General features: G+C 51.8%; 2 protein-coding genes across 3 annotated transcripts; one reads left to right on the plus strand and one right to left on the minus strand.

Annotated features, from left to right (window-relative positions):
- MARK4 (microtubule affinity regulating kinase 4) lies at window positions 1-20023 on the plus strand. 2 transcript variants are annotated; one of them, XM_072124360.1, is made up of 18 exons: window positions 5-408; window positions 732-929; window positions 1017-1070; window positions 6019-6067; window positions 6145-6210; window positions 6291-6361; window positions 7184-7240; window positions 7332-7568; window positions 7991-8110; window positions 8195-8294; window positions 8579-8688; window positions 8768-8918; window positions 9995-10209; window positions 10298-10401; window positions 10473-10709; window positions 12530-12609; window positions 16479-16523; window positions 18945-20023. In XM_072124360.1, the coding sequence occupies exons 1-18, from the start codon at window positions 364-366 to the stop codon at window positions 19007-19009; spliced, it is 2004 nt and encodes a 667-aa protein (XP_071980461.1). In that variant the 5' UTR covers window positions 5-363; the 3' UTR covers window positions 19010-20023. The 2 variants fall into 2 exon arrangements, with proteins under 2 accessions (XP_071980460.1, XP_071980461.1); XM_072124359.1 differs by lacking the exon at window positions 12530-12609 and having other exon boundaries at window positions 1-408.
- A 1700-nt stretch (window positions 20024-21723) lies between these two features.
- On the minus strand, window positions 21724-27194 carry CKM (creatine kinase, M-type). The gene is made up of 8 exons (XM_072124361.1): window positions 27048-27194; window positions 24239-24451; window positions 23654-23808; window positions 23390-23522; window positions 23144-23315; window positions 22740-22863; window positions 22467-22656; window positions 21724-22188 (listed from the first exon to the last, which is right to left on the minus strand). Exons 2-8 carry the CDS (start codon window positions 24429-24431, stop codon window positions 22010-22012), a joined length of 1146 nt encoding a protein of 381 aa, XP_071980462.1. The 5' UTR covers window positions 24432-24451; window positions 27048-27194; the 3' UTR covers window positions 21724-22009.
- Window positions 27195-27770: the final 576 nt, after the last annotated feature.

Raw genomic sequence — 27770 nt, forward strand, 5'->3', positions numbered from 1 at the left:
TCGTCACATGCATTGTCAGGGATGCGCTGGGCTGTTTAAGAGGAAGGAGGAGGCAGAGAGAGCGCTCACCCCGCCCAGAGAGACAGCTGCCAGGGCACCATGGAGAGACAGCTAGAGACAGCCCAGGACTGAGTGTGCAGGCCTGACAGCCATCCAGAGCCAGGGAGAGGACAGATGATGGGGAGAGCAGGCGGTGGCTGCTGCTGAGAGGAGTCACCCCCATCCTCTACATCTTCACCCCCATCATCCTCCACGTCCTCCTCACAGCCCCCACCGGAGTGAAGAGGAATGCTGTGAGAGACCCTCGCCGGGAGCAGGATGTCTCATTGACGTTGGGCTGGAGCCGTCTCTTGTGGCCTGAACATGTCTCGTGCTTCCACGGGCGGCAGCGAGCGGATCAATGACACGGTGAGTGTTGTGGCCTCCATCTTCCAGGGTGTCGAGCCCTTTCTGCGGTGCAGTGGGTGTGATGCACAGGTGATGCCGCTCTCTGGGGGCCACACATGATTATAGGGGATTTATTGTAGTGTGATGCTGCTGTGGTCCTGACAGGAGGATGTCTGGGGGAGGCCTCAGCGCCTCTGTCTACCCGCTCTTGTTTGTCACTTGTGAGGGGGAGGCTAAGTGGGTAATTAATAAGTGGCGATGGAGGACGTGCCTGGGGCTGGCGCCATTGTCAGGATCTGATTCACAGTCGAGAATAACAGTCTGCTACCTTCTGTCTCTTCCAGACTGGCTCTGCCCGTTCTGAGAAAGGCTCCACCACCTCCTCCTCCTCTGCTTCCTGGCCGGCCCGCCCCCCAGGAGCCCGATCCCGGAGTTCCGCCCCCGATGAGCCTCATGTCGGCAATTACAGGCTCTTGAGGACCATTGGCAAGGGCAACTTTGCTAAAGTGAAGCTGGCAAGACATGTTCTGACTGGGAGAGAGGTGAGCGGTATTGTGCTGAGAGCCGTGTGCTTAGCGTGTGCTTAGTGTGTCTCACGATTTCCATCTCCTCCTTTCTCTCAATTCCAGGTGGCAATAAAAATCATTGATAAGACTCAGCTGAATCCCAGCAGCCTCCAAAAGGTGAGATATGCGTGTCCGGGGGCCTCTGTAGTAGTTCTGCGTGTCCGGGGGCCTCTGTAGTAGTTCTGCGTGTCCGGGGGCCTCTGGTAGTAGTTCTGCGTGTCCGGGGGCCTCTGGTAGTAGTTCTGCGTGTCCGGGGGCCTCTGGTAGTAGTTCTGCGTGTCCGGGGGCCTCTGGTAGTAGTTCTGCGTGTCCGGGGGCCTCTGGTAGTAGTTCTGCGTGTCCGGGGGCCTCTGGTAGTAGTTCTGCGTGTCCGGGGGCCTCTGGTAGTAGTTCTGCGTGTCCGGGGGCCTCTGGTAGTAGTTCTGCGTGTCCGGGGGCCTCTGGTAGTAGTTCTGCGTGTCTGGGGGTGAATGTGGTTGGTCTGCTTGTTTGGGGTCCCAGGTGTAGTTCTGCATGTCTGGGCCCCTGGAGTAGTTCTGTGTGTCTGGGGGCCCCTGTCTATGTGTCTGGGGGTTCCTCTTGATGGGCATGTTTGAGGGACCCTGTCTTCCTGCATATCTTGGGGCCCCTCTTGTTGGGTATGTCTGGGGGTTCCTGTTGCTCTGCATAAAGATAAAAGCTGATTGGCTGCCATGGAGACCTAAATAGACTATGTCCTTGCTTACTGACCAGCCCTAGTGATGCAGGGAATGCTGGGAGTTATAGTAGTGTAGTGCATGGTAATAGGAGCTCAAAGATGTTGGAGCCTATAGGTACTATATGGGAAACTTCTGTCTTGTGTGAGATTATTGATGCTGTACAACAGACTTCTATACTGTAGGAGCCTCTAGATACTGTATTGGAGACATATGCCCTATAGGAGCCTATATATACTGTACGAGAGACCTCTGCCCTAAAGGAGCCTATAGATATTATCCAGGAGATCTCTGCATTAGAGGAGTCTATAGACCAGGGGTGTCATCCTTAAAAGATCCAAATGTAATTTTATTATTGTATCTATGTAAAAATGTATCCACACTTAGAACCATGGAACTGGCTAGCACATCAGTAGCCTCTAGATACTGTGCATGAGACCTGGGCCCTATAGCAGCGTCTAGATACTGTACAGGAGACCAGGGCCCGAAAGAAGCCTCTAGATACTGTGCATGAGACCTGGGCCCTATAGCAGCCTCTAGATACTGTGCAGGAGACCAGGGTCCTATAGCAGCCTCTAGATACTGTGCAGGAGACCAGGGCCCGAAAGAAGCCTCTAGATACTGTACAGGAGACCGGGGCCCCATAGGAGTCTATAGATACTGTGCAGGAGACCAGGACCCTATAGCAGCCTCTAGATACTGTACAGGTGACCAGGGCCCTATAGCATCCTCTAGATACTGTGCAGGGGACCAGGGGCCTATAGCAGCCTTTAGATACTGTACAAAGGACCAGGGCCCCATGCCAGCCTGTAGATACTGTACTGGAGACCATTGCTCCACAGAAGCCTCTAGATACTGTACAGGAGACCAGGGCCCTATAGCAGCCTCTAGATACTGTACAGGTGACCAGGGCCCTATAGAAGCCTCTAGATACTGTACAAGAGATCAGGGCCCCATAAGAGCCTCTAGATAATGTACAGTTGACTAGGGTCCTCTATGAATCTATATATACTGGGCATGAGACCACTGCACCACAGGAACCTCTAGATACTGTACAGGAGACCAGGGCCCTATAGGAATCTATAGATACTGTGCATGAAACCGCTACACCACAGGAGCCTCTAGATACTGTACTAGAGACCAGGGTGTATAGGAGCATATAGATACTGTATGCGAGACCATTTCCCCATAGCAGCCTATAGATACTATATGAGAGACCTCAGCCCCATAGGAACCTATAGATGCTGTACAGGAGACCAGGGCCTATACAAACGTATAGATACTGTATGAAAGACCTCTGCCCCATAGGAGCCTATAGATAGGACTTATAGTTAGGGCATGTGACAGGACTTGTATCTAGACGCAGCTCACAGTCCACCACGAATGGCGCTATCATCTGCCATGGCCACCCCCATATCCCCAACGTCACAGCCACTGCCCCACTCTTCTATAGTTACTAGTTGTGGAGGCCCCCCCCAATTATATTTGGCCCCCGAGGACCCCCAAGAAAGTGAGTTGTAGAATGTAACTCCTTAACCCCTCACACACAGGTTATGGAGAAGTTTATTTGTTTAAAGTCTTGCCATTAAATTAGATGTTAGTAATTGTATCTATAAGACTGATGTGAATAGAAAACCCCTGGAAAATGGCTCCTATGAGGAGCTGAACCGTTGTATTCTCTTTCACTCTTGGTGAATAATTCTGGCTATTGTATGGGGTGTGGCGTCTGTGTATTTTTTTAATGGATGTCCTGTATCCTTTATCTCACAGTCCTGCTTCTATGACGACTATTGCTGGTTGAGATTCTAGCGGCAGGTAGAGGATGCAGGTTGGTTGTGTGTTTGGGGTCAGGTAGAGGATGCAGGTTGGTTGTGTGTGTTTGGCGGCAGGTAGAGGATGCAGGTTGGTTGTGTGTCTGGCGGCAGGTAGAGGATGCAGGTTGGTTGTGTGTCTGACAGTAGGTAGAGGATGCAGGTTGGTTGTGTGTCTGGTGGCAGGTAGAGGATGCAGGTTGGTTGTGTGTCTGGTGGCAGGTAGAGGATGCAGGTTGGTTGTGTGTCTGGCGGCAGGTAGAGGATGCAGGTTGGTTGTGTGTCTGGCGGCAGGTAGAGGATGCAGGTTGGTTGTGTGTCTGGCAGGTAGAGGATGCGGGTTGGTTGTGTGTCTGGCGGCAGGTAGAGAATGCAGGTTAGTTTTGTGTCTGGCGGCAGGTAGAGGATGCAGGTTGGTTGTGTGTCTGGCGGGAGGTACAGGATGCAGGTTGGTTGTGTGTCTGGCGGCAGGTAGAGGATGCAGGTTGGTTGTGTGTCTGGCGGCAGGTAGAGGATGCGGGTTGGTTGTGTGTCTGGCGGCAGGTAGAGGATGCAGGTTGGTTGTGTGTTTGGCGGCAGGTAGAGGATGCAGGTTGGTTGTGTGTCTGGCAGCAGGTAGAGGATGCAGGTTGGTTGTGTGTCTGGCGGCAGGTAGAGGATGCGGGTTGGTTGTGTGTGTTTGGCGGCAGGTAGAGGATGCAGGTTGGTTGCCTGTCTTGCAGCAGGTAGAGCTTGCAGGTTAGTTTTGTATTTGGCGGCAGGTAGAGGATGCAGGTTGGTTGTGTATTTGGCAGCAGGTAGAGGATGCAGGTTGGTTGTGTATTTGGCGGCAGGTAGAGGATGCAGGTTGGTTGTGTGTCTGGCGGCAGGTAGAGGATGCAGGTTGGTTGTGTGTTTGGCGGCAGGTAGAGGATGCAGGTTGGTTGTGTGTTTGGCGACAGGTAGAGGATGCAGGTTGGTTGTGTGTCTGGTGACAGGTAGAGGATGCAGGTTGGTTGTGTGTTTGGCGGCAGGTAGAGGATGCAGGTTGGTTGTGTGTCTGGCGGCAGGTAGAGGATGCAGGTTGGTTGTGTGTCTGGCGGCAGGTAGAGGATGCAGGTTGGTTGTGTGTCTGGCGGCAGGTAGAGGATGCAGGTTGGTTGTGTGTCTGGTGGCAGGTAGAGGATGCAGGTTGGTTGTGTGTCTGGCGGCAGGTAGAGGATGCAGGTTGGTTGTGTGTCTGGCGGCAGGTAGAGGATGCAGGTTGGTTGTGTGTCTGGCGGCAGGTAGAGGATGCAGGTTGGTTGTGACTCTGGTGCCATATCCGTGTGCCCTGCTTTCTCCATAATGTCTGTCTCTGGTAACGGCTGATTGTTCTTTATTGACCGTTGGTTGTAAATATCTGGGACATGATCTGGGATCCCTGCTGATGTAATATATAGGTCAAGGTCTTGTGTGGCGGACCCTGTGCTGCGTGTGCCGGACCCTGTGATGAACCCTGTCCTGTGTGTGCTGGACCCTTTGTTGGACCCTGTGCTGCATGTGGCAGAGCTTGTGTTGGACATTGTCCTGTGTGTGTCGAACCCAGTGCTACCAGACCCTTTATTGGACCCAGGGCTGCGTGTGCCGGACCCTTTATTGGACCCAGGGCTGCGTGTGCCGGACCCTTTATTGGACCCAGGGCTGCGTGTGCCGGAACCTCTGTTGGACCCTGTGCTGCGTGTGGCAGACCCTCTGTTGGACCCTGTCCTGTATGTGCAGGACCCTGCGCTACTCCCTTTGCTGTGTGTGCTGGACCCTGTTCTGCGTGTGCCGGACCACATTGTGCCGGACCCTGTGCTGCATGTGCCGTGGATTTCATGCTCTGAAGGTTCATGCGTGACCTTTAGGTGGCGCCCTGCTGATGTGATGGAAGGTTCTGTTACTCCATGCGCTTTTTCTCCTGTTGCTGTGGGTGTAGCTGGGGCCGCCATGTTCTGCATTGGTTAAGGTGCAGTGGCCGATCTCTATGTGGGCGTCATGGTCTCCGTTCTGCTGGTGCCTTATTAGTTATTTATGTGGCCCCTGCAGGGGCCCTGATGGAGCGCACTGTACGGTGAATAAATCATAAGGGTCACTTCCTTCTTTATACAAGGCTTCACTACCACCAGTTATGTGAGTTCCGTTTCCCTGCCTTTCCCGCCAGTTGTCACAACTGGCCTCATGACTTTTTTTACCGTTACCATAGTCAACAGATGAATCCAGTACCCAAACCAGTAACCTCTATGGACCGGAGGATGGTGGAGTCCAGTTGGACCAGTACACCTTTTGCACCGGTCATCTATCAAACAATACCATAAGCGTATCCTACAACGCCCTCATGCCAAGCGTGAGGAGCCCTGAGCCCTCATCCCGAGCCCGAGGAACCCTGAGCTTGAGGAGCCCTCGTACCGAGCATCACTCCTGTTTATCGACATTGTTTCCACCAGGGCCATCCTGTTCGATCTAAGATTCATGTTTTCCATGGATGATGTTTGTACAATCTGATCTGTTACATAATTATTACCTACATAATTCTAAATATGTCTTTTGTTTTTTTAGCTTTTCCGTGAAGTTCGAATTATGAAGGGACTTAATCATCCAAATATAGGTGGGTGCAGACCCCCATAATGCACGGGCCGCATGGACCCTGGTGTCAGTGCTCACTGTCCTCTGTTTTCTTTACAGTGAAGCTCTTTGAGGTGATTGAAACAGAGAAGACGCTCTACCTGATCATGGAGTATGCCAGCGGAGGTAGGGGGTTAGGGATAGAGCCACCCTTCCTTATTAATGAGCCGCCTTACATTGTGTAAACCCTTTTCCTTCTCTCCTAGGTGAAGTGTTTGACTATCTGGTATCACATGGACGGATGAAGGAGAAGGAAGCACGTGCCAAATTCCGTCAGGTGAGAAGATGTCTCCTCCTCAGTATGACCCGTGGCCCCTCTCCTTCCCTCCAAGTATGACCCGTTGCCCCTCTCCTTCCCTCCAAGTATGACCCGTGGCCCCTCTCCTTCAATCCCAGTCTGACCCAGTGGCCACTCTTGCTCCCTTCCAGTCTGACCCAGTGGCCACTCTTGCTCCCTTCCAGTCTGACCCAGTGGCCACTCTTGCTCCCTTCCAGTCTGACCCAGTGGCCACTCTTGCTCCCTTCCAGTCTGACCCAGTGGCCACTCTTGCTCCCTTCCAGTCTGACCCAGTGGCCACTCTTGCTCCCTTCCAGTCTGACCCAGTGGCCACTCTCCATCCAACCCTTCCGTGCAAAATATAGTGGGGCATATTTACTTAGAAAGACGGATACTTCACTAAAAGTGCTCTTTTCATTAAGAACAATCGCCAGAAATCATGACTCTGACCCCTGCACTGGCCCGACAGAGTTCACCAACTTTTAACATAGGGGGACGTGCGATACAATTTGCATGTTAAATACGGTGCTTGGTTCGGAACGCCCCCTAATTTATGTCGCATGGAGGCCAGCGCAGCTGCGCCACAAAATAGTCACGTCCCACACAATAGTGGCGCGGATACTTCTTAAATAACTGTGCAGGCCATTTTCCACTACGTGCAAAGCCTTTAGTAAATGTGCCCCATTGTGAAAAACCAGTGGGCCCCCCCAAGCCACACTAGAAATATGGCCAGACATGCTGCTCAGTCCAGGTTGTAATGGGATGGGTGGTGGCTTCTGTAGGAAGTCCTGATTCGTGACCATGTAAGGTTTCTCTCCACAGATTGTGTCCGCCGTCCACTACTGTCATCAGAAAAACATTGTCCACCGAGATCTCAAGGTGAGAAGGTTCCTCCAGCTCCCATGTCCGTAAGTGCCTTACCTCTGTTGTATGATGTCTCACTGATATCCCATCTCGCTTGTTCTTTTAGGCTGAAAACCTTCTACTTGACGCAGAGGCCAATATTAAGATAGCAGATTTTGGGTTTAGTAATGAATTTACTCCTGGGGGAAAATTGGACACATTTTGTGGAAGCCCCCCCTATGCTGCGCCTGAGTTATTCCAGGGCAAGAGGTACAATGGTCCTGAGGTGGATGTGTGGAGCCTAGGTGTCATCCTGTATACGCTGGTCAGTGGATCCTTGCCATTTGATGGACAGAACCTAAAGGTAAGAATGTGTGAAACGGTCCTGGAGCCTAATGTGGGTGGAGAAGGTGGAAGAAGCCATCGCCACTGTTCGGCTCCCGTGGAGCGCCTCATTGGTCTCCCGAGTTTGGGCTCCCGTGGAGCGCCTCATTGGTCTCCCGAGTTTGGGCTCCCGTGGAGCGCCTCATTGGTCTCCCGAGTTTGGGCTCCCGTGGAGCGCCTCATTGGTCTCCCGAGTTTGGGCTCCCGTGGAGCGCCTCATTGGTCTCCCGAGTTTGGGCTCCCGTGGAGCGCCTCATTGGTCTCCCGAGTTTGGGGTTTCTGGGTAGTGGCTTCTTGGCACCCCTCACTCTTCTGGGGTGCAGGTTCTAGGACATTGGTCTTGATGAACGAGGAGCTGACGATACACATGGGTGATTTTTATTTTCTTCTCCTCTTTGACAGGAGCTGAGGGAACGTGTCCTTCGTGGTAAATACAGAATCCCCTTCTACATGAGCACAGACTGTGAGAGTGTCCTGCGCAGGTTCCTGGTGCTGAACCCCACCAAACGCTGCACTTTGGAGGTAACCACACATTCCTCCCCGGCTACACCAAAGTCTCATCCATCTTTGTCCCTGCCATTTTTTTCTTGAACTTTATTTCCTCAGCAAATCATGAACGATAAATGGATGAATATCGGCTTTGACAGCGATGACCTGAAGCCATACAAGGAGCCTGAGGAAGACCATGCTGATGCCAAGCGCATTGGTAAGGGTGATCTCTATCGATGGCATCAACACCCAGCCACTGACGATGGCACTGTACTACTCCTCTGATCATCCTGTCCGCCTGATGATGACATTATGGGATGGCACAGGGATAGAGTGGAAGGGCTCCCAATCTATTTCTCCCTATGGGCCCCTAGGTGATGCCCCTGTTGTGGGTGCACTGACTTATTCAGCCAACTTATTGGACACTAGGTCCTGATATCTATCAATGTTCTGGGGATGGAAGTGTCTGGAAGTCTTGCAAATGTCTCTTGTCTTCTGCAGAGATCATGCTGGAGATGGGATATTCCCGGGAGGAAATTAAAGATGCTTTAAACTCTAATAAGTACAATGAAGTTATGGCCACCTACCTGCTGCTGGGACGAAAAGCTGAGGTAAGGTCAGACCCGGGCCCCTATGTACCTGATGGTCCTCGATTATATAGCGCTGACATCTCTCCTCTGTCTCCGGCAGAATGAAGGAGGGGAGTCTCGCTCGGATAGCACACTCTCCCTCTCTCGAAGTCGAGTCACCTCAGATGTCACCAATGGTGCCACCAAGTCATCATCAACCCACAGCAAGAACCAGCGAGGTTACCAGAGGCAGAGGAGGCACAGCGACTTCTGTGAGTAGCCCCAGAAAAATGGAACCCTGACATTAACATTATGCGGGCCCAATGCTGACCCTTTTTTGGGAAAGGAAAGTGACCTTTGACATTCAGGGGGTATAGGACAGGACAGTGACCCGCTGACACTTGGGGAGACAGGACAGGGACACGCTGACACTTGGGGGACAGGACAGGGACACGCTGACACTTGGGGGACAGGACAGGGACACGCTGACACTTGGGGGACAGGACAGGGACACGCTGACACTTGGGGGACAGGACAGGGACACGCTGACACTTGGGGGACAGGACAGGGACACGCTGACACTTGGGGGACAGGACAGGGACACGCTGACACTTGGGGGACAGGACAGGGACACGCTGACACTTGGGGGACAGGACAGGGACACGCTGACACTTGGGGGACAGGACAGGGACACGCTGACACTTGGGGGACAGGACAGGGACACGCTGACACTTGGGGGACAGGACAGGGACACGCTGACACTTGGGGGACAGGACAGGGACACGCTGACACTTGGGGGACAGGACAGGGACACGCTGACACTTGGGGGACAGGACAGGGACACGCTGACACTTGGGGGACAGGACAGGGACACGCTGACACTTGGGGGACAGGACAGGGACACGCTGACACTTGGGGGACAGGACAGGGACACGCTGACACTTGGGGGGACAGGACAGGGACACGCTGACACTTGGGGGGACAGGACAGGGACACGCTGACACTTGGGGGGACAGGACAGGGACACGCTGACACTTGGGGGGACAGGACATGGACACGCTGACACTTGGGGGGACAGGACATGGACACGCTGACACTTGGGGGGACAGGACATGGACACGCTGACATTTGGGGAGACAGGACATGGACACGCTGACACTTGGGGGACAGGGACACGCTGACACTTGGGGGACAGGGACACGCTGACACTTGGGGGACAGGGACACGCTGACACTTGGGGGAGACTGGACAGGGACACGTTGACACTTGAATACAGTCAAGGGGAGAGGGGTTTATTTCATAGATGTAATTGTGGTATTTGGGGGGGGTGATCATTTCTCCTCTATAGGTGGTCCTGCACCTACTCCCTCACAAGCTAAGCGCAGTCCTCCGGGGGCAGTTGATGATGGAACAGTTGGGGAGCGTCTTGCCCCCAGGAGGGGCAGTGGATCTGTGAGTGGGGGTAGCCGGCCTCCCCCTCCCTCCAGTCCTATGGTTAGCCACGCCCACAATCCAAACAAGGCAGAAATTCCTGAGCCACGCAAAGAGGCCCCACCCACAGCGGTAAGGACTGATTACCTGGCGTGGACTGGTGGGGTCTGCTGCAAGCTATGGTCCAGGGTTTTCATGTGCGGTGCTTTTTCTCTGGCAGATGAACACTCCGCCTGGTGTGATGGGCCGCAGAAACACGTATGTGTGCACAGACCGCCACTCTTCAGAGCGCCACTCCCTGCTGCATAACGGGAAGGAGAACAGGTAGGTAGAGGACGCCCAATCTGGGGCCCAATCTCTCTCATTTCTCCATCTAAACACTCCTCTCCTCTCAGCTCCACACCCTCCCGGCCGCCCGCACCATCGCCTTCAACGCAGAGCATCGCAGAGCGCAGCAGTCTCTCCCGAGGGTCCAATGTCCGCAGCACTTTCCACGGTGGCCATGTCCGAGACCGCAGGGGTCAGAACCCACCTCCCAGTTCGCCCACACACCCTCACGAGGGGTTAAACCAGAGCCGATCCCGGGCCACCTCTAACCTGTTCAGCAAGCTGACCTCCAAACTGACCCGCAGGTAAGTGTCCATATGGTGGGTGACACAGACCGACAGCAGAGATAGATGACTATTGGGCATGTTATGTGCTGAGCTCGAATGTGGTCTCCCCCGGGGCCTGAACATAGTTACCCCCCAATCATTTTCCTTCAAATTGTGTGTGAGAAGTTGTCGTCCTGCACAAGACCATGAACACAACCATCACAATATTGCAGTGTGTGACATTGGTCCACATTTACTTACCCGTCCGACGGAGTTCACAGAAAGTGCATTGTCCGTGTATTGCACGTGTATTGCACCTTCTTCTTTCTGGTGCATTTAAGTGCTCGGGCTTGAAAGTTAAATCCTGCGCTCAGTCCGAATCAGTCGGATCATCCAACGGCTACTCCCATCCCCCCCCCCCCCCCCATGTTGCAAGAAAGCAGTGTAGCTTTGCCAAAAAACGTTTACGTGTGACACAATCCCAGAGCAGACGCTAGTTAGATGCCTGTCAAAGCCACGCAAACCCCAAAAAAGGTGCACAGCCCGACAAAAGTGTGATCCGCGACCCTTAGTCAATGAGCCCCATTGTGTCCTCGGCGGTGTGTAACATTGGGGCTCATTTACGAAGGGTTCGAACGCTGCACTTTCGTCGGGTTTCCCGAATATTTACATTTTGTGCCGAATTGCCCTGGAATTTTGGCGCACGCGATCGGATTGTGGCGCATCGGTGCCGGCTTGCACGCTCCAGAAATCCGGGGGCGTGGCCGTCGGACAATCTGACACAATTTGCGATGTTAAATCGTGCACGTTGTCCGAATGTGTCGGATCGTCCAACGGCCACGCACCCCCATTTGTGTTGCATGCAAGACGGCGCGAGAGCGGCAAAATCCGATCGCGTGCACCTAAACCCCATTTAAATGCGGCGCAAATCGGACATAGTCTGGAAACCCGACGAAAAAGCGTGGTGCGGACCCTTAGTAAATGTGCCCCTGTGTCCTCTGCTGTGTGTGACATTGGCCCAAATATATATAAAGTGGTGCAGTTTGCCTCGCTCATGGGCAGGTTGCAGCACGTTGTATTATAGTGTCACAGGCTCTTGGTAAATCCGGGCTGTTTTCAGGATGTGACACAGTTGCACATTTTGTCTTCTTGGTACTTTGCTATCTGCTGTTGTGACAGCAAACTACAAATGCAATAATAAAACTGACGCAAACTACAAGTAAGCACTACCACTCCGCTTAAGGAGCACAGTTTTTTAATATGTCGGACAAAGTGCAACCACAACACAAAAGTAGCGCAGACACTTCATAAATACACGTGCAAGATCCAAAGACAATTTTTCTGGTGCAAACTTAGAGCAATAATAAATCTGGGCCATTGTGTCCTCTGTGGTCTGTGACATTGTGTCTTCTGTGGCCAGTGACTTTGTGTCCTCTGTGGCCAGTGACTATCTGTCCTCTGTGGTTGTTACATTGTGTCCTCTGTGGCCCGTTACATTGTATTCTCTGTGGCCCGTGACTTTGTGTCCTCTGTGGTCCCTGACATTGTGTCCTCTGTGGTCCCTGACATTGTGTCCTCTGTGGTCCCTGACATTGTGTCCTCTGTGGTCCCTGACATTGTGTCCTCTGTGGCCCGTGACATTGTGTCCTCTGTGGCCCGTGACATTGTGTCCTCTGTGGCCCGTGACATTGTGTCCTCTGTATCTGTGGGTGGGTGACATAGTGGGAGACATTAATGGACTGCGGTGGTCATTGTCCCCTTTCTGTCTTTCTCCTTTCCTTTCATTCATCTTCTCATGGTTTGTTCTTCTCTTTTCCCCTCTGTCTTTCTTCTCTTTGTCTTTCTGGCTTCTTCTCTAGGGTCGCTCTTGACCCCTCTAAGAGACAGGCGTCTCACCGCTGTGTGTCTGGAGTGTCTCTCCCTCAGGACAGCAAGATCAGTAAGTGTCTTCAGTGATGGCAACCATTGTCCTGCAGCCTCGTTCTGTCCAGCTCATCTGTGAAGTGGGGAGGCCGTGTACCTGGTCCTCACACAATCATTTTGCATATGGGCTTCATCTTATGTTTATGTTTAGGACAAGGTTGTTGCCCATATACTCCGTGCCATAAGTGAAGGACTGTCTTTCCACCCTTTCTCCAGTAGATGATGGGCTGGAGAACGGTCAGGTGGAGTAGATGTGCTGGAGACTGGTCGGGTGGAGGAGATGATGGGCTGGAGAACGGTCAGGTGGAGTAGATGATGAGGTGGAGACTGGTCACCTGGAGTAGAGTATGGGCTGGAGACTGGTCGGGTGGAGGAGATGATGGGCTGGAGAACGGTCAGGTGGAGTAGAGTATGGGCTGGAGACTGGTCGGGTGGAGGAGATGATGGGCTGGAGACTGGTGGGGTGGAGGAGGTGATGGGCTGGAGACTGGTCAGGTGGAGTAGATGATGGGCCGGAGACTGGTCGGGTGGAGGAGATGATGGGCCGGAGACTGGGCGGGTGGAGGAGATGATGGGCCGGAGACTGGTCGGGTGGAGGAGGTGATGGGCCGGAGACTGGTCGGGTGGAGGAGGTGATGGGCCGGAGACTGGTCGGGTGGAGGAGATGATGGGCCGGAGACTGGTCGGGTGGAGGAGGTGATGGGCCGGAGACTGGTCGGGTGGAGGAGGTGATGGGCCGGGGACTGGTCGGGTGGAGGAGATGATGGGCCGGAGACTGGTCGGGTGGAGGAGGTGATGGGCCGGAGACTGGTCGGGTGGAGGAGGTGATGGGCCGGGGACTGGTCGGGTGGAGGAGGTGATGGGCCGGGGACTGGTCGGGTGGAGGAGGTGATGGGCCGGGGACTGGTCGGGTGGAGGAGGTGATGGGCCGGGGACTGGTCGGGTGGAGGAGGTGATGGGCCGGGGACTGGTCGGGTGGAGGAGGTGATGGGCCGGGGACTGGTCGGGTGGAGGAGGTGATGGGCCGGGGACTGGTCGGGTGGAGGAGGTGATGGGCCGGGGACTGGTCGGGTGGAGGAGGTGATGGGCCGGGGACTGGTCGGGTGGAGGAGGTGATGGGCCGGGGACTGGTCGGGTGGAGGAGGTGATGGGCCGGGGACTGGTCGGGTGGAGGAGGTGATGGGCCGGGGACTGGTCGGGTGGAGGAGGTGATGGGCCGGGGACTGGTCGGGTGGAGGAGGTGATGGGCCGGGGACTGGTCGGGTGGAGGAGGTGATGGGCCGGGGACTGGTCGGGTGGAGGAGGTGATGGGCCGGGGACTGGTCGGGTGGAGGAGGTGATGGGCCGGAGACTGGTCACCTGGAGGAGATGATGGGCCGGAGACTGGTCACCTGGAGGAGATGATGGGCCGGAGACTGGGCGGGTGGAGGAGGTGATGGGCCGGGGACTGGTCGGGTGGAGGAGGTGATGGTTCCCCCCTAACACAAGGTCTTTAAATCCTTTTTATGTTATTAATTTTATTCTCTTTTGGTCAAACTGGATTTGAACTGACAACCTCCCACAAGAGCTTTACCACTGAGCTGCACTCACCTGCTGCCTATAGAAGGATTTTATCTAAGAGCCTCAATAGAGTTCAGTGTTACATAAGCTTAATGCGCTATTGTATGGATCTCTCTATCGCTAAACTGTCCTTTATTTTTTGTTTATAATCCTTATAATTAATAGAATTAAATTTAACCACTGAGGCCCCTACCACACTAGCATTGCATTTCACGTCAGGGTGCAATGCGTGAAAAACTGACGTTTTTGGCTGCGTTTTTGTTCCATTTTTCCTTGCGTTTTTGTGTTTTTCACGCATGTGTTGCTCGCGTTTTTTTGCGTTTTTCACACGCGTTTTTTAAGTCAATGGGAGACTCGAGCATTTTTCAAAGGGACCATGGTTCGGGAATAAAATGTTTTAAAATGTTTTATTTAATTGAAAAAGAATGTCTTCTGATAAGTTAGCAGATGTATGCAAACATCTACAATCTATTCTTCACTGTTCTGCACGTATATTATCTGCCGACAAGTTAGCAGATGTGAAGAACAGTGAAGAATAGAATAAAAACAGTGAACACAGTGAACACAGGATCATTTAAGTGAAAAACGCAGTGAAGAATAGATTACAGATGTTCGGCACATCTGCTTACTTGTCGGGAGATACGCGCGGAACGGTGCGAACAAAATAGTAAGTGAAGAACAATATATATGTGTGAAGAACACATTGCAGGTGTATGGAAACACCTGCAATGTGTTCTACACACAGATATAGATTGTTCTTCACATGCTATTTTGTTAGCACCGTTCCGCGCGTATCTCCCGACAAGTAAGCAGATGTGCCGAACATCTGTAATCTATTCTGCACTGCGTTTTTCACTTAAATGATCCTGTGATCACTGTGTTCACTGTTTTTATTCTATTCTTCACTGTGTTTCTTTAATTAAATGCTCGATCTCGAGCAGGGGAATTATTCATGTCACCTAGCAACCCATCCGTTTAAAATGCATTGCACTCGCATTGCACTTGCATTGCTTGCGAGTGCAATCCGTTTTTGATGCGTCTCCATAGACTTGAATGGGGCGGGAAAACCACGCGTGAAACGCAAAAGTAGAGCATGCTGCGATTTTGACGTGCGTCAAAACAAACGCACGCGCGTGAAAAAAAAAGCAAATGAGGAAAGGCCCATTGGAAACAATGGGACAGAGTGCAATGCAAGTTCTGCGCGTCAAAAACGCTAGTGTGGAAGGGGCCTGAGTGACGCGACCTGAAAAGAGCTGGTGGAAACATAATGAAATATTTTTTTCTCATTTTTAGTTTAAGTGTAATTCATAGTACATATTTTTTAATATTCATATTAACTCCAAATGAACATTATTATATATCAAAACAAAATATTCCTTAATATGTGTAGTCTTTCTTCAAGTTTTCCCCTGTAACTGGGGAAGATATAAGAGCTCCTGTGAGGGCTGATGCTAATCAGAGCTGTACTGGGTCTAGATCCAGCAGCTCAGATTAACCCTTAGACCCGGTGGTCATGAGCTGAATGCAGTGAGGAGCGGAGAAGCGGTAATAAACCATATCTCTTTCTCCATAGGGTCTCCGGGTGTCTCTGACTCCCGGAGACCCGGACCTTCTCCTTTGACTAGCGCGGGAGCAGTAGAAAAGTACTGCAACATCTAAACATATACGTCTACAGATGTCGCTGCAGAATCCGAACCTGCGCAGAGAGAAGTTAAAAGAAAACCTGCCAGCAGAAATTATACTAATAAACCGCTACCAGAATTTTGTCAAGCGTCTATACAACCAATTGATCTGGAAAGTGTTTAAAGTCACAAAAGTGGAAAGCTTAGTACTGAAGTCAAGCTCTCCCACCTCCGAATATACCTTGTACTGTGATTCCTAATGATCCTCAGGCAAGAGAGCTTGACTTCAGTGCTGAACTCTACGCCTATGAGACTTTATACAACCAATTTACACTTCGCTTCAAAGTTGATTTTCTGGTTGATGCCACCAGTTGGCAGGAGTATGATCTCTGAAGGGTATCTGCTCATGTTGTGTATTGTGTCCGGATTTGCCACAAAGCAAATCCCGCACCCATTCTGCTACCATGCACGAAAAGTGTCTTTTTTTTTTTCATGGTATTGTTTTGGTATCTGCATAAAATTCCAAATGATGGTATAGGATGGGGTCTGTGTATGGTGTTGGCCTCCATATCTTTGTACATAATACACAGCTGTTTCTTTCCTTCTCTGTGTTGGGTCTATCAACCCCCAGTGGGCAGGATGGTGGGGGATAGTGAACTTTTATATTGTGTCATATGGTAACAGCCTTGTTTATTACTTTCAGGGTCACAGACGAATCTGAGAGAGTCCGGAGACCTGAGGTCACAAGGTCAGTACTGGGTCACACATTATTTCACTCCATGATGTTCTAGAATTGAAGCTCGCCATTATCTCCTCATAATATCTGACCCACAGGAACTGAAGATCTAATCTTATCAGACACAACGTATCACTCTCATTATCCCTGACCTTCAGAGCTTGCAATCTAATCTTCCTATAACATCTATAGCCCCAGGAACACATGATTTAATCGCCCCGATCATAAACCGTGTATGACTCCCTGATCCCAAAAGTTTAAAGTCTAATCATCGTTTGATTATCATGATCACAATTTGATCTCATCTCTTTAATCAGCAGGTATATGAATGGTGCAGGGGGGTGAGCACAGCAGATCAACACAGTTGGTTTCCACCATTGGGCAGGGTAGTGAGATTGAAGCTGACCGGTGGTCTCCACCATTGGGCAGGGTAGTGATACTGAAGCTGACCGGTGGTCTCCACCATTGGGCAGGGTAGTCAGACTGAAGCTGAGCGGTGGTCTCCACCATTGGGCAGGGTAGTGAGACTGGAGCTGAGCGGTGGTCTCCACCGTTGGGCAGGGTAGTGAGACTGAAGCTGACCGGTGGTTTCCACCATTGGGCAGGGTAGTCAGACTGAAGCTGACCGGTGGTTTCCACCATTGGGCAGGGTAGTGAGACTGAAGCTGACCGGTGGTTTCCACCATTGGGCAGGGTAGTGAGACTGAAGCTGACCGGTGGTCTCCACCATTGGGCAGGGTAGTGAGACTGAAGCTGAGTGGTGGTCTCCACCATTGGGCAGGGTAGTGAGACTGGAGCTGAGCGGTGGTCTCCACCGTTGGGCAGGGTAGTGAGACTGGAGCTGAGCGGTGGTCTCCACCGTTGGGCAGGGTAGTGAGACTGAAGCTGAGTGGTGGTTTCCATCATTGGGCATGGTAGTGAGCTCTGAAGCTGAGTGGTGGTCTCCACCATTGGGCAGGATAGTGAGACTGAAGCTGACCGGTGGTCTCCACCATTGGGCAGGGTAGTGAGACTGAAGCTGACCGGTGGTCTCCACCATTGGGCAGGGTAGTGAGACTGAAGCTGAGCGGTGGTCTCCACCATTGGGCAGGGTAGTGAGACTGAAGCTGACCGGTGGTTTCCACCATTGGGCAGGGTAGTGAGACTGAAGCTGACCGGTGGTTTCCACCATTGGGCAGGGTAGTGAGACTGAAGCTGACCGGTGGTCTCTACCGTTGGGCAGGGTAGTGAGACTGAAGCTGACCGGTGGTCTCCACCATTGGGCAGGGTAGTGAGACTGAAGCTGAGTGGTGGTCTCCACCATTGGGCAGGGTAGTGAGACTGAAGTTGAGCGGTGGTCTCCACCGTTGGGCAGGGTAGTGAGACTGGAGCTGAGCGGTGGTCTCCACCGTTGGGCAGGGTAGTGAGACTGAAGCTGAGCGGTGGTCTCCACCATTGGGCAGGGTAGTGAGACTGAAGCTGAGCGGTGGTTTCCATCATTGGGCATGGTAGTGAGCTCTGAAGCTGAGTGGTGGTCTCCACCGTTGGGCATGGTAGTGAGCTCTGAAGCTGAGTGGTGGTCTCCACCGTTGGGCAGGGTAGTGAGACTGAAGATGACCGGTGGTTTCCACCATTGGGCAGGGTAGTGAGACTGAAGCTGACCGGTGGTTTCCATCATTGGGCAGGGTAGTGAGACTGAAGCTGAGCGGTGGTCTCCACCGTTGGGCAGGATAGTGAGACTGAAGCTGACCGGTGGTTTCCACCATTGGGCAGGGTAGTGAGACTGAAGCTGAGCGGTGGTCTCCACCGTTGGGCAGGGTAGTGAGACTGAAGCTGAGCGGTGGTCTCCACCATTGGGCAGGGTAGTGAGCTCTGAAGCTGAGTGGTGGTCTCCACCATTGGGCAGGGTAGTCAGACTGAAGCTGAGCGGTGGTCTCCACCATTAGGCAGGGTAGTGAGACTGAAGCTGAGTGGTGGTCTCCACCATTGGGCAGGGTAGTGAGACTGAAGCTGAGTGGTGGTCTCCACCATTGGGCAGGGTAGTCAGACTGAAGCTGAGCGGTGGTCTCCACCATTAGGCAGGGTAGTGAGACTGAAGCTGAGCGGTGGTCTCCACCATTGGGCAGGGTGGAATTAAGTTCTGAAGAAGACCTGTGGCCTTTGCCATTAATCAGGATGCTGAGGTCAGGAGATGAGTGGTGGTCTCCACCATTCGGTAGGCTTGCGAGATCAGGAGGTCTTCAAAACTGAGCAAGGGGGTTAGTTTTCTAGATGACCATTAGCCGCCTCCATTGAGGAGGATGGGGGATCTGAAGATGACCTATGGCCTCCCCATTGAGCAGGGTGGCGAGTTCAGATGGTGAGCACTTAGGCCTCCCTCATGTTTTGTGTTGGTCAGACATTTTGCCGGCCTCCTTCCCCCTCTCCCTCACTTCTCCCTCTTTCTTTCTGCAGTAGCTATATACCTTGGTATAAAGCGCCGGCCCACTCAGGCCTGCTCGGACCTTCCGGGGATGTGACAAAATCCATTGGACGCCCCCCATTGAAATCGCCAGCCCCCTTGACTGCAATCAGTGAATCTTATCCAGTGGGAAGACCTCGGCCCTTACCAGGCAAACTCCGCCCACTTGTCACAGTTGGAACACTGGGACTTTAAGAAGGGGGATATGTACATTCTGTGGAAATCCATTAGGATGCTGCTGTAGCTTTTTAAAGCTGGGACAAGCCCCATGTGGGTCCAACCATGCCTAGCCTTGGGCAGCCTCACCCTCCGTTACGGTTGGGATGCTGTGCCTTTTAAGATGGACGCCTCCTGCGGTGCCTATTTGTCTGAGGAGCTGCGGCAGAAGAGGAGGATCCCACCAAACCCACAAGACACGGCCTTCTGGATGTGCCATGCCCACTTGTACTGTCAGAGGGGGAGCTGTGCCGTCACATTGGGAGGAGACGTTCATGTTGCCCGGGGTTCTGTGCAGTGTGGACGCGAGCTGGATGATTCGCAGTGTCCTCCCGTACTGGGTCATGTCCTACAATTCTTCCTCATCTCTGGCTCCGCCCATTTTGATAATGGACATTATATTAGTTCCTCCCCCAATATATGTACTATGTCAATGAGATTTCCATAATGCCCTGACAAGTCACAGACCCCACATGTATTATCGCCTCTGCCCCCTGTGTATCTTATGAAGCCCGCTCACCCTCTAATCCACCAGACGCCCCTCTCTTTGTGCTGCTGCTCTCCCTTATAGGGTTCTGGTTATCTGGGGGGGGTCTATGTATGTATAGGATATATATGAGCAGGAGGAGGGATTCTTTTGTTGCTGCCCCAAATCAATCTTCATATGCGACACAAGTCCCCCCTCCCCCACCGACTACACTGCATCCAAAGCAACCAGACCCCCTGGCTTCACCTAAATCCAGTACCCCTGCTACTGCACCCACTGCAACACACTCTTACCCTCAGTATCACCCCACACCCAGTACTCCTGCACTGCACCCACTGCAAGAAGACCCCCCCCCCCCTTTCTCAGTATCGGCCAAACCCCACAAGACAAAACTACTGCGACCAATGGAAGAAGTCCCCCCCTCCACCCCCTTAGCCTCAGCACTCTCCTGGGAGGATCCCGAGGAGATGATCTGATGGTTTGGGGCCTTGCAGTGCTAGGACCCCCCCAGATATCAGGCAGGAATGAGGGGAGCAGACTTACTGGATTCAGAATGGGGTCCTGGGAAATCATCCGGTTCTCCTTAAGCCCCCCCCCCCCCCCCCCACAGTGCTGAGACCAGAGCGCAGGCGGTGTCATGTACCCAGCACACGCTAGTAGTGTAGAATGTCAGCAGTGAACCCTCCTCCCCAACAATGTACCCCAAAACTATTTATTAAAATCACCCTGAAACCCAATCGTCTTGTGCTTATTTTACAGTCTGGGTGGAAAAAACATGGGAATCGGTTACCTGCACCCCAATACCAGTACAGTGCACCCTCACACTGGTATACCCTGCACCCGATACCTGTACAGTGCACCCTCACACTGGTATATACTGCACCCCAATACCTGTACAGTGCACCCTCACACTGGTATACCCTGCACCCGATACCTGTACAGTGCACCCTCACACTGGTATACCCTGCACCCGATACCTGTACAGTGCACCCTCACACTGGTATATACTGCACCCCAATACCTGTACAGTGCACCCTCACACTGGTATATACTGCACCCCAATACCTGTACAGTGCACCCTCACCCTGGTATATACTGCACCCCAATACCTGTACAAGGCACCCTCACACTGGTGTATACTGCACCCCAATACCTGTACAGTGCACCCTCACACTGGTGTATACTGCACCCGATACCTGTACAGTGCACCCTCACCCTGGTATATACTGCTCCCCAATACCTGTACAGTGCACCCTCACACTGGTGTATACTGCACCCGATACCTGTACAGTGCACCCTCACCCTGGTATATACTGCTCCCCAATACCTGTACAGTGCACCCTCACACTGGTGTATACTGCACCCGATACCTGTACAGTCGACCCTCACACTGGTATATACTGCACCCCAATACCTGTACAGTGCACCCTCACACTGGTGTATACTGCACCCGATACCTGTACAGTGCACCCTCACACTGGTATATACTGCACCCGATACCTGTACAGTGCACCCTCACACTGGTGTATACTGTACCCCGCTACCTGTACAGTGCACCCTCACACTGGTGTATACTGCACCCGATACCTGTACAGTGCACCCTCACACTGGTGTATACTGCACCCGATACCTGTACAGTGCACCCTCACACTGGTGTATACTGCACCCCAATACCTGTACAGTGCAGCCTCACACTGTTATATATGGCACCCCGCTATCTGTACTCTGCACCCTCTCACCGGTATGTACTGTGCACCCTCACACAGGTATATACTGCACCTCGCTATCTGTACTGTGCACCCTCACACAGGTATATACTGTACCCCGCTACCTGTACAGTGCACCCTCTCACTGGCATGTACTGCACCCCTATATCTGTACAGTGCACCCTCTCACTGGCATGTACTGCACCCCTATATCTGTACCGTGCACCCTCACACTGGTATAGAGTGTACCCCTCTATCTGTACAGTGCACCTTCACTCTGGAATATACTGCACCCCACTACCTCTACAGTGCACGCTCTCACTGGTGTATATATATATCCTTCTCCACCATCAAATATAAAAATTAAGAGGTGAAATTCTCCTTTATTGTCTTCAGCTGATATCAGGGATCACATAGTAAATGGGGGGTTCTGCTGTTTTACAATATATACAATGAAGTCATCAGGATAGGAACCAGACATGAAGGGACTTTGCTGCCAGTGATTCCTCCTCTTGTTTCCTTCGCTCTCCCATTTCCAATGTCTTCCCATGAAGACCTCTCTTTCAGCCTCTAATGTTCTTAATGGGGTCTCCGGGGCTCCCCTCTCTTGGTGGCGCTGAGGGGTCCTGTCAGGTCTCTCCTGCTTGTTTTACTTCTGTGCTGGTACCAAGTCATCGATAGCCTGTCCCTTCTCCAGCTTCTTCTCCATCTCAACCATCAGCTTCACACCATCTACCACCATCTGGACCTGCTCCACCTCAGAGAAGCCAAGTCTGTCAGCATTGGAAATGTCAAAGGTGCCTCCAACTGCAGCGGTGTCGACTCCACCTGTGGAAGAGGAAGCCCAAAGATGAGAGCACTGGACATGTTCCCTTTGAAGCTCTGCTTCATCTCTACCGACCTCTAACTAGAGGAAGACCACAAAAAAATCTATATTGCACACCAACATGCTGGCAAATAGGAGTTTGGGAAACTGATGTGCACCTCTCTTCTCAGGTATGTGTGATGAGAATGTGAAGACCTGACCAAATCCAGGTGGAGTGTCATAGGGGAACAAGCTGTCTTGTCAAGGATTGTTTGCAGTAGCTTAATTGCCCAAAACTTACCAGTGCCTCTCTTCTGGAGACGCAGTCTGGTCAGGATCTCTTCAAATTTGGCATGTTTGCTGAGGTTGGGAAGTTTGACGTGGACACCTCCTCTCAGACCTGTGCCCAAGTTGGATGGGCAAGTCAGCACGTAACCAAGATGCTCATTCCATGAGAAGGGATGACCGGCAGCCTTGAAGATCTCTTCAATCTGAGTGAGAGCAGAAGTGAAAAACAGAACCCGAGACAATTTGTGTGGTGGATTATAGAAGTGGTGGTCAAGACTGCACTTACCTTTGTCAGACCAACACAGAAGCGCTGGAACACCTCCTTCATGTTACCACCCTTCTGCATGGAAATGACTCTCAGGTGATCCTCCTCATTCACCCAGACCAAGAAGGTCTTGTTGTCATTGTGCCTGGAAGAGAAGAAAGCACCATGAGATTTTGAAGCCTGATGACTAAGTGATGAAGAATGCTCTTGCTTTATTATCTACGGAGATGTTACGCCGGGCACAGATGTCCACCGACCTGGTGAGAGCTCTTTGTATGATGATTTGTGTTGTGGTTGAGGCCTTGAATTGATTTACACAGAAGTTTGAAGTTTTGGGCAAAGGTGCATCGTGTAGGGGCAGACATGGGAGAGTCACTTATTTGGCAATCTGGATTGCCTCTTAGTCATGGTGTGCAGTCACGTACCAGATACCACGGGCATCGGGCCAGTCACGAGCCATGCCAGCGGCCAGGAGCAGGGGAGACACGGGCTTGTCAAAGAGGAAGTGGTCATCGATGAGCTGCTGCTGTTCTGCGTCTGTCATGTCCTTCAGGGGGTAGTACTTGCCCTTGAATTCTCCGGACAAGCTGTTGAGGGCTGCAAAGACATACAAGCATGATCTCCAGAAGCTGTGGCCACACTCACCCCATCCCATGTCTACTTCCACTTACCCTGAATGGACAGCTTCTCAATGGCACGACGCTCTCCACGGCTGCAGTGGGGGGGCAGGGTGTATCCCTTGATGCTACGACCGGTTCTTACACGGCTGCTCAGGACGTAGTTTGGGTCCAGATCATCACCTCCCTGTAGAAATAAGTTGCTAGCTCAATTTGTGTCCTGATTATGTAGGAAGCCCTCTATCCCCAGATGTTGTCGAGGTATATAAGATCTATCAGAAATATTAGGGAATGGTATTTTGTGGTTCCATCTCTCACCTTCAGGTTGCTATGGTTGAGGTCAGTCTTGTGCTTGTCTGTGGGTTTGTAGCCATTGTGACGGTCCTCAATGACTGGGTCAAACAGCTCCTTGAACACCTCATAGGACTCCTCGTCTCCAGCAACACAACCGACAGTCATGATGAAAGGGTGACCTTAAAATGGAGGAGCCAGATATGTAAGTTGCCCCAACATGCACACCCTAAGAGATAACCCTAAGTACAGAACCATCAAGGACAGTCTTATAAATTATAGAGCTTATCAATGGTCTGGGACAATACATGGAGAAAGATCTCCACCTTATCCTTCCAGGTCACAGAGACCTGGGGAAGGTGGGGAATTGGCTCCAGATCTGACGTGATCTATACCAAATCTGTCTCCAATCACAACCACTCCAATAACAAACCTCAGAGCAAACCATCAATACCAAAACAGCAGCTCTAAATGTCACTGGAGTACAAGACCTAAAGCTAAAGAATTATTGGAGCAGACACCGAGTCTTGGAGCCATGGTTTATTGAAGAGCCAAAGCCCTTCCATGCAGAGGACCCCCCCTAATGAGGCAGAAGACAACGGTACCACTTACCTGGGTTGTCCACACCAGTCTGGATGCAATCATCCAGGGTGAAGCCGCTGGGGGTCTGCTTGTCCCGGAGCTTCTTGTAGATGTCTACGGTCAGGACCTTAGCCATGTGGTTGTTGTGTTTGCTAAGGTCGGGGAACTCCTCATCACATGAGAAGTTGAGCTTGTAGTTGTTGTGGGTGTTTCCGAAAGGCATGGTGAGAGATCGGGCTGGACCTGAGGAGATGAAGGGTCAAAGTTAGAAGGTCTACATGGGTCTCATGAATTGTAACTTTGGGGGTGTCTGGGGTTTCTGGGCACCCTAGGATTCTAGCTCTTCTATGGGGGTCCTCTGGATTGTAGCTTTTCTATGGAGGTCCCCAGGACTCTTACTCTTCTAATGGGGTCTCCAGGATTCTGTCTTTTCTAGACCCCCTTCCCCTGGAAACTATTAATGAACAGACCAGATGCAGCGTGGGCGGCCAGCACCCCCCTCCTGGCAGCTGTCCATGTAGTGCACACAAGACCCTTGACTCTTTGTAGTAGCTGGGGTGTCATGTCACGTAACAGTTGGGGTGTAGAGTGTCAGTAGCGTGTGAGTGTCCCCACCAGTGGCACGGTGTCCGTGCAGTCACAGCACATTTTCAGTATATATAGATCCTGCCGCCGGTGGGTGACAGGTGGTGGCAGCTGGTGACATGATCTGGTGTGTGCAGGGAGGTGTCTGAGGGAGGATCAGAAGGATAGTAGTAAACAGCATGAGGGTCACTGTATGGTCTATTAATGTCTACCACCCCATAAGTACGGTAAGTGCCCCGCATTGCTGTTAATCTTATCCCATGTAGCAGAGCTCACACATTCCTCCTTAATGGAGGGAGTAATGCTTCCCCTGGTTCTTAAATGTTATGCTAACAGATGCCCTGTAACATAGTAACAGAACCCCTGCTGTATGCAGCCCTCAAAGTCAGTGTAGTGCTTGCGGTAAAGGTTTATGCAGCGGATGGAGCAGGGTAAGTGTCAGTCTGGGGGTCAGTTTTGGGGGTAATCTAGGTCCTTCAGTTGGTGATATGGTTTCTGTTAGTGTTGGGGTGATTGATGTTTCTGAGGTCACTGTTGGGGTTAGTGTTGGTTTGGAGTCAGTGTTGGGGATATTGTTGGTCCTGGGGGTGAGTGTTGGTTCTGGTGTCAGTTTTGGGGTGAGTGTTGTTTCTGTGCATAGTGTTGAGTTTAGTTTCTATCCTTGAGTATGTGTTAGGGTCAGTGTTGGACCTGGGGTTAGTGTTGGTCCTTGGAGTAAGTTTAGGGGTTAGTGTTGGACATGGAGTTAGTGTTGGGGTTAGTTTTTTTTTTAGAGTTAGTGGTGGGATTAATGTTGGTCCTTGTGTCAGTGTTGGGGGTAGTGTTGGTCTTGGAGGCAATGTTGGGGGTAGTGTTGGTCCTGGGGTCAGTTTTGGGGGGAGTGTTAGTCCTGGAGTCAGTTTTGGGGGGCGTTTTGGTCCTGTAGTCAATGATGGGGTTAGTGTTGGTTCTGGAGTCAATGTTGGGGTTAGTGTTGGTTCTGGAGTCAATGTTGGGGTTAGTGTTGGTTCTGGAGTCAATGTTGGGGTTAGTGTTGGTTCTGGAGTCAATGTTGGGGTTAGTGTTGGTTCTGGAGTCAATGTTGGGGTTAGTGTTGGTTCTGGAGTCAATGTTGGGGTTAGTGTTGGTTCTGGAGTCAATGTTGGGGTTAGTGTTGGTTCTGGAGTCAATGTTGGGGTTAGTGTTGGGCCTGGAGTCAATGTTGGGGTTAGTGTTGGGCCTGGAGTCAATGTTGGGGTTAGTGTTGGGCCTGGAGTCAGTGTTGGGGTTAGTGTTGGGCCTGGAGTCAGTGTTGGGGTTAGTGTTGGGCCTGGAGTCAGTGTTGGGGTTAGTGTTGGGCCTGGAGTCAGTGTTGGGGATTAGTGTTTGTTCTGGAGTAAGTGCTGGGGTTAGTTTTGGTCCTGGTGTAACTGTTGGGGGTTAGTGTTGGCTCTGGAGTCAGTGTTGGGGTTAGTGTTTGTTCTGTACTCAATGTTGGGGTTAGTGTTGGTCCTGCAGTCAGTTTTGGGATTAGTGTTTGTTCTGGAGTCGATGTTGGGGTTAGTTTTGGTCTTTGTGTAACTGTTGGGGGTTAGTGTTGGCTCTGGAGTCAGTGTTGGGGTTAGTGTTTGTTCTGTACTCAATGTTGGGGTTAGTGTTGGTCCTGCAGTCAGTTTTGGGGTTAGTGTTTGTTCTGGAGTCGATGTTGGGGTTAGTTTTGGTCTTTGTGTAACTGTTGGGGGTTAGTGTTGGCTCTGGAGTCAGTGTTGGGATTAGTGTTGGTTCTGGAATCAATGTTGGGGATTAGTGTTGGCACTGGAGTCGTTTTTGGGGTTAGTGTTTGTTTTAGAGTCAGTATTGGGGTTAGTGTTTGTTTTAGAGTCAGTTTTGGGGTTAGTGCTGGCTCTAGAGTCAGTATTGGGGTTAGTGTTGGTCCTGGGGTCGGTTTTGGGGTTAGTGTTGGCTCTAGAGTCAGTATTGGGGTTAGTGTTTGTTCTAGAGTCAGTTTTGGGGTTGTTCTAAAGTCAGTATTGGGGTTAATGTTGGTCCTGGGGTCGGTGTTGGTGTTAGTGGGTGAGGGTTGCATCCTGGGTTCAGGTGTTAAGTGTTATTGTGAGGGATTTGTAAGACTTGGGGGCAGTTGTATGCACCCCTCTTTTCTAAGTAGATCTTCAGGGGCAGCCTGTGGGGTATCCAAAAAAACATGCACAGCATTTTCCTAAGTCTCCTACTGCTGAAGGGGGTTCCTGTCAAGGAAGGGGTTTTGGTGCATTACCTGCTGTAGAGACGGAGCAAACTTCAGGGTGACCCGTCTTTCTCTTCCCAAAACCCCCAATATATACCGGTGGGAGACGTCCTATTGGCTAGCACTGAGAGGTGTGAAATATGTCACCATGATGTCATCAGGCTGGTCACATGCTTATTGGCCACTGTTCCAACTGTGAAGATGCCTTTATCTGGAGGAGAAGAGCTCAACTTACATGGAGTTATAATTAGAGGGAATGGAGGTGGCAGGAGGGGGAGGGAGAAGCCCCTGCAGGGTGATATCCACTATAGAAGATGTCAACTCCATGTCACCTTGCAGGGGTAAAGAGTATCTGGGGGGAATACACCACAATTGGGGTGACATACATGCACACGCCTGATATCTGCAGGGTGACATACATGCACACGGCTGTTATCTGCAGGGTTACATACATGTACAGGGCTGATATCTGCAGGGTGACATACATGCACACGGCTGTTATCTGCAGGGTTACATACTTGCACACGGCTGATATCTGCAGGGTGACATACGTGTACACGGCTGATATCTGCAGAGTGACATACATGCGCACGGCTGATACCTGCAGGGTCACGTACATGCACACGGCTGGTAGCTGCAGGGAGACGTACGTGCACACGGCTGATATCTGCAGGTGACATACGTGCACACGGCTGATATCTGCAGGGTGACGTACATGCACACGGCTGATATCTGCAGGGTCACGTACATGCA

Source organism: Engystomops pustulosus, chromosome 9 (genome assembly GCF_040894005.1).
Source record: "Engystomops pustulosus chromosome 9, aEngPut4.maternal, whole genome shotgun sequence".
NCBI lineage: Eukaryota > Metazoa > Chordata > Amphibia > Anura > Leptodactylidae > Engystomops > Engystomops pustulosus.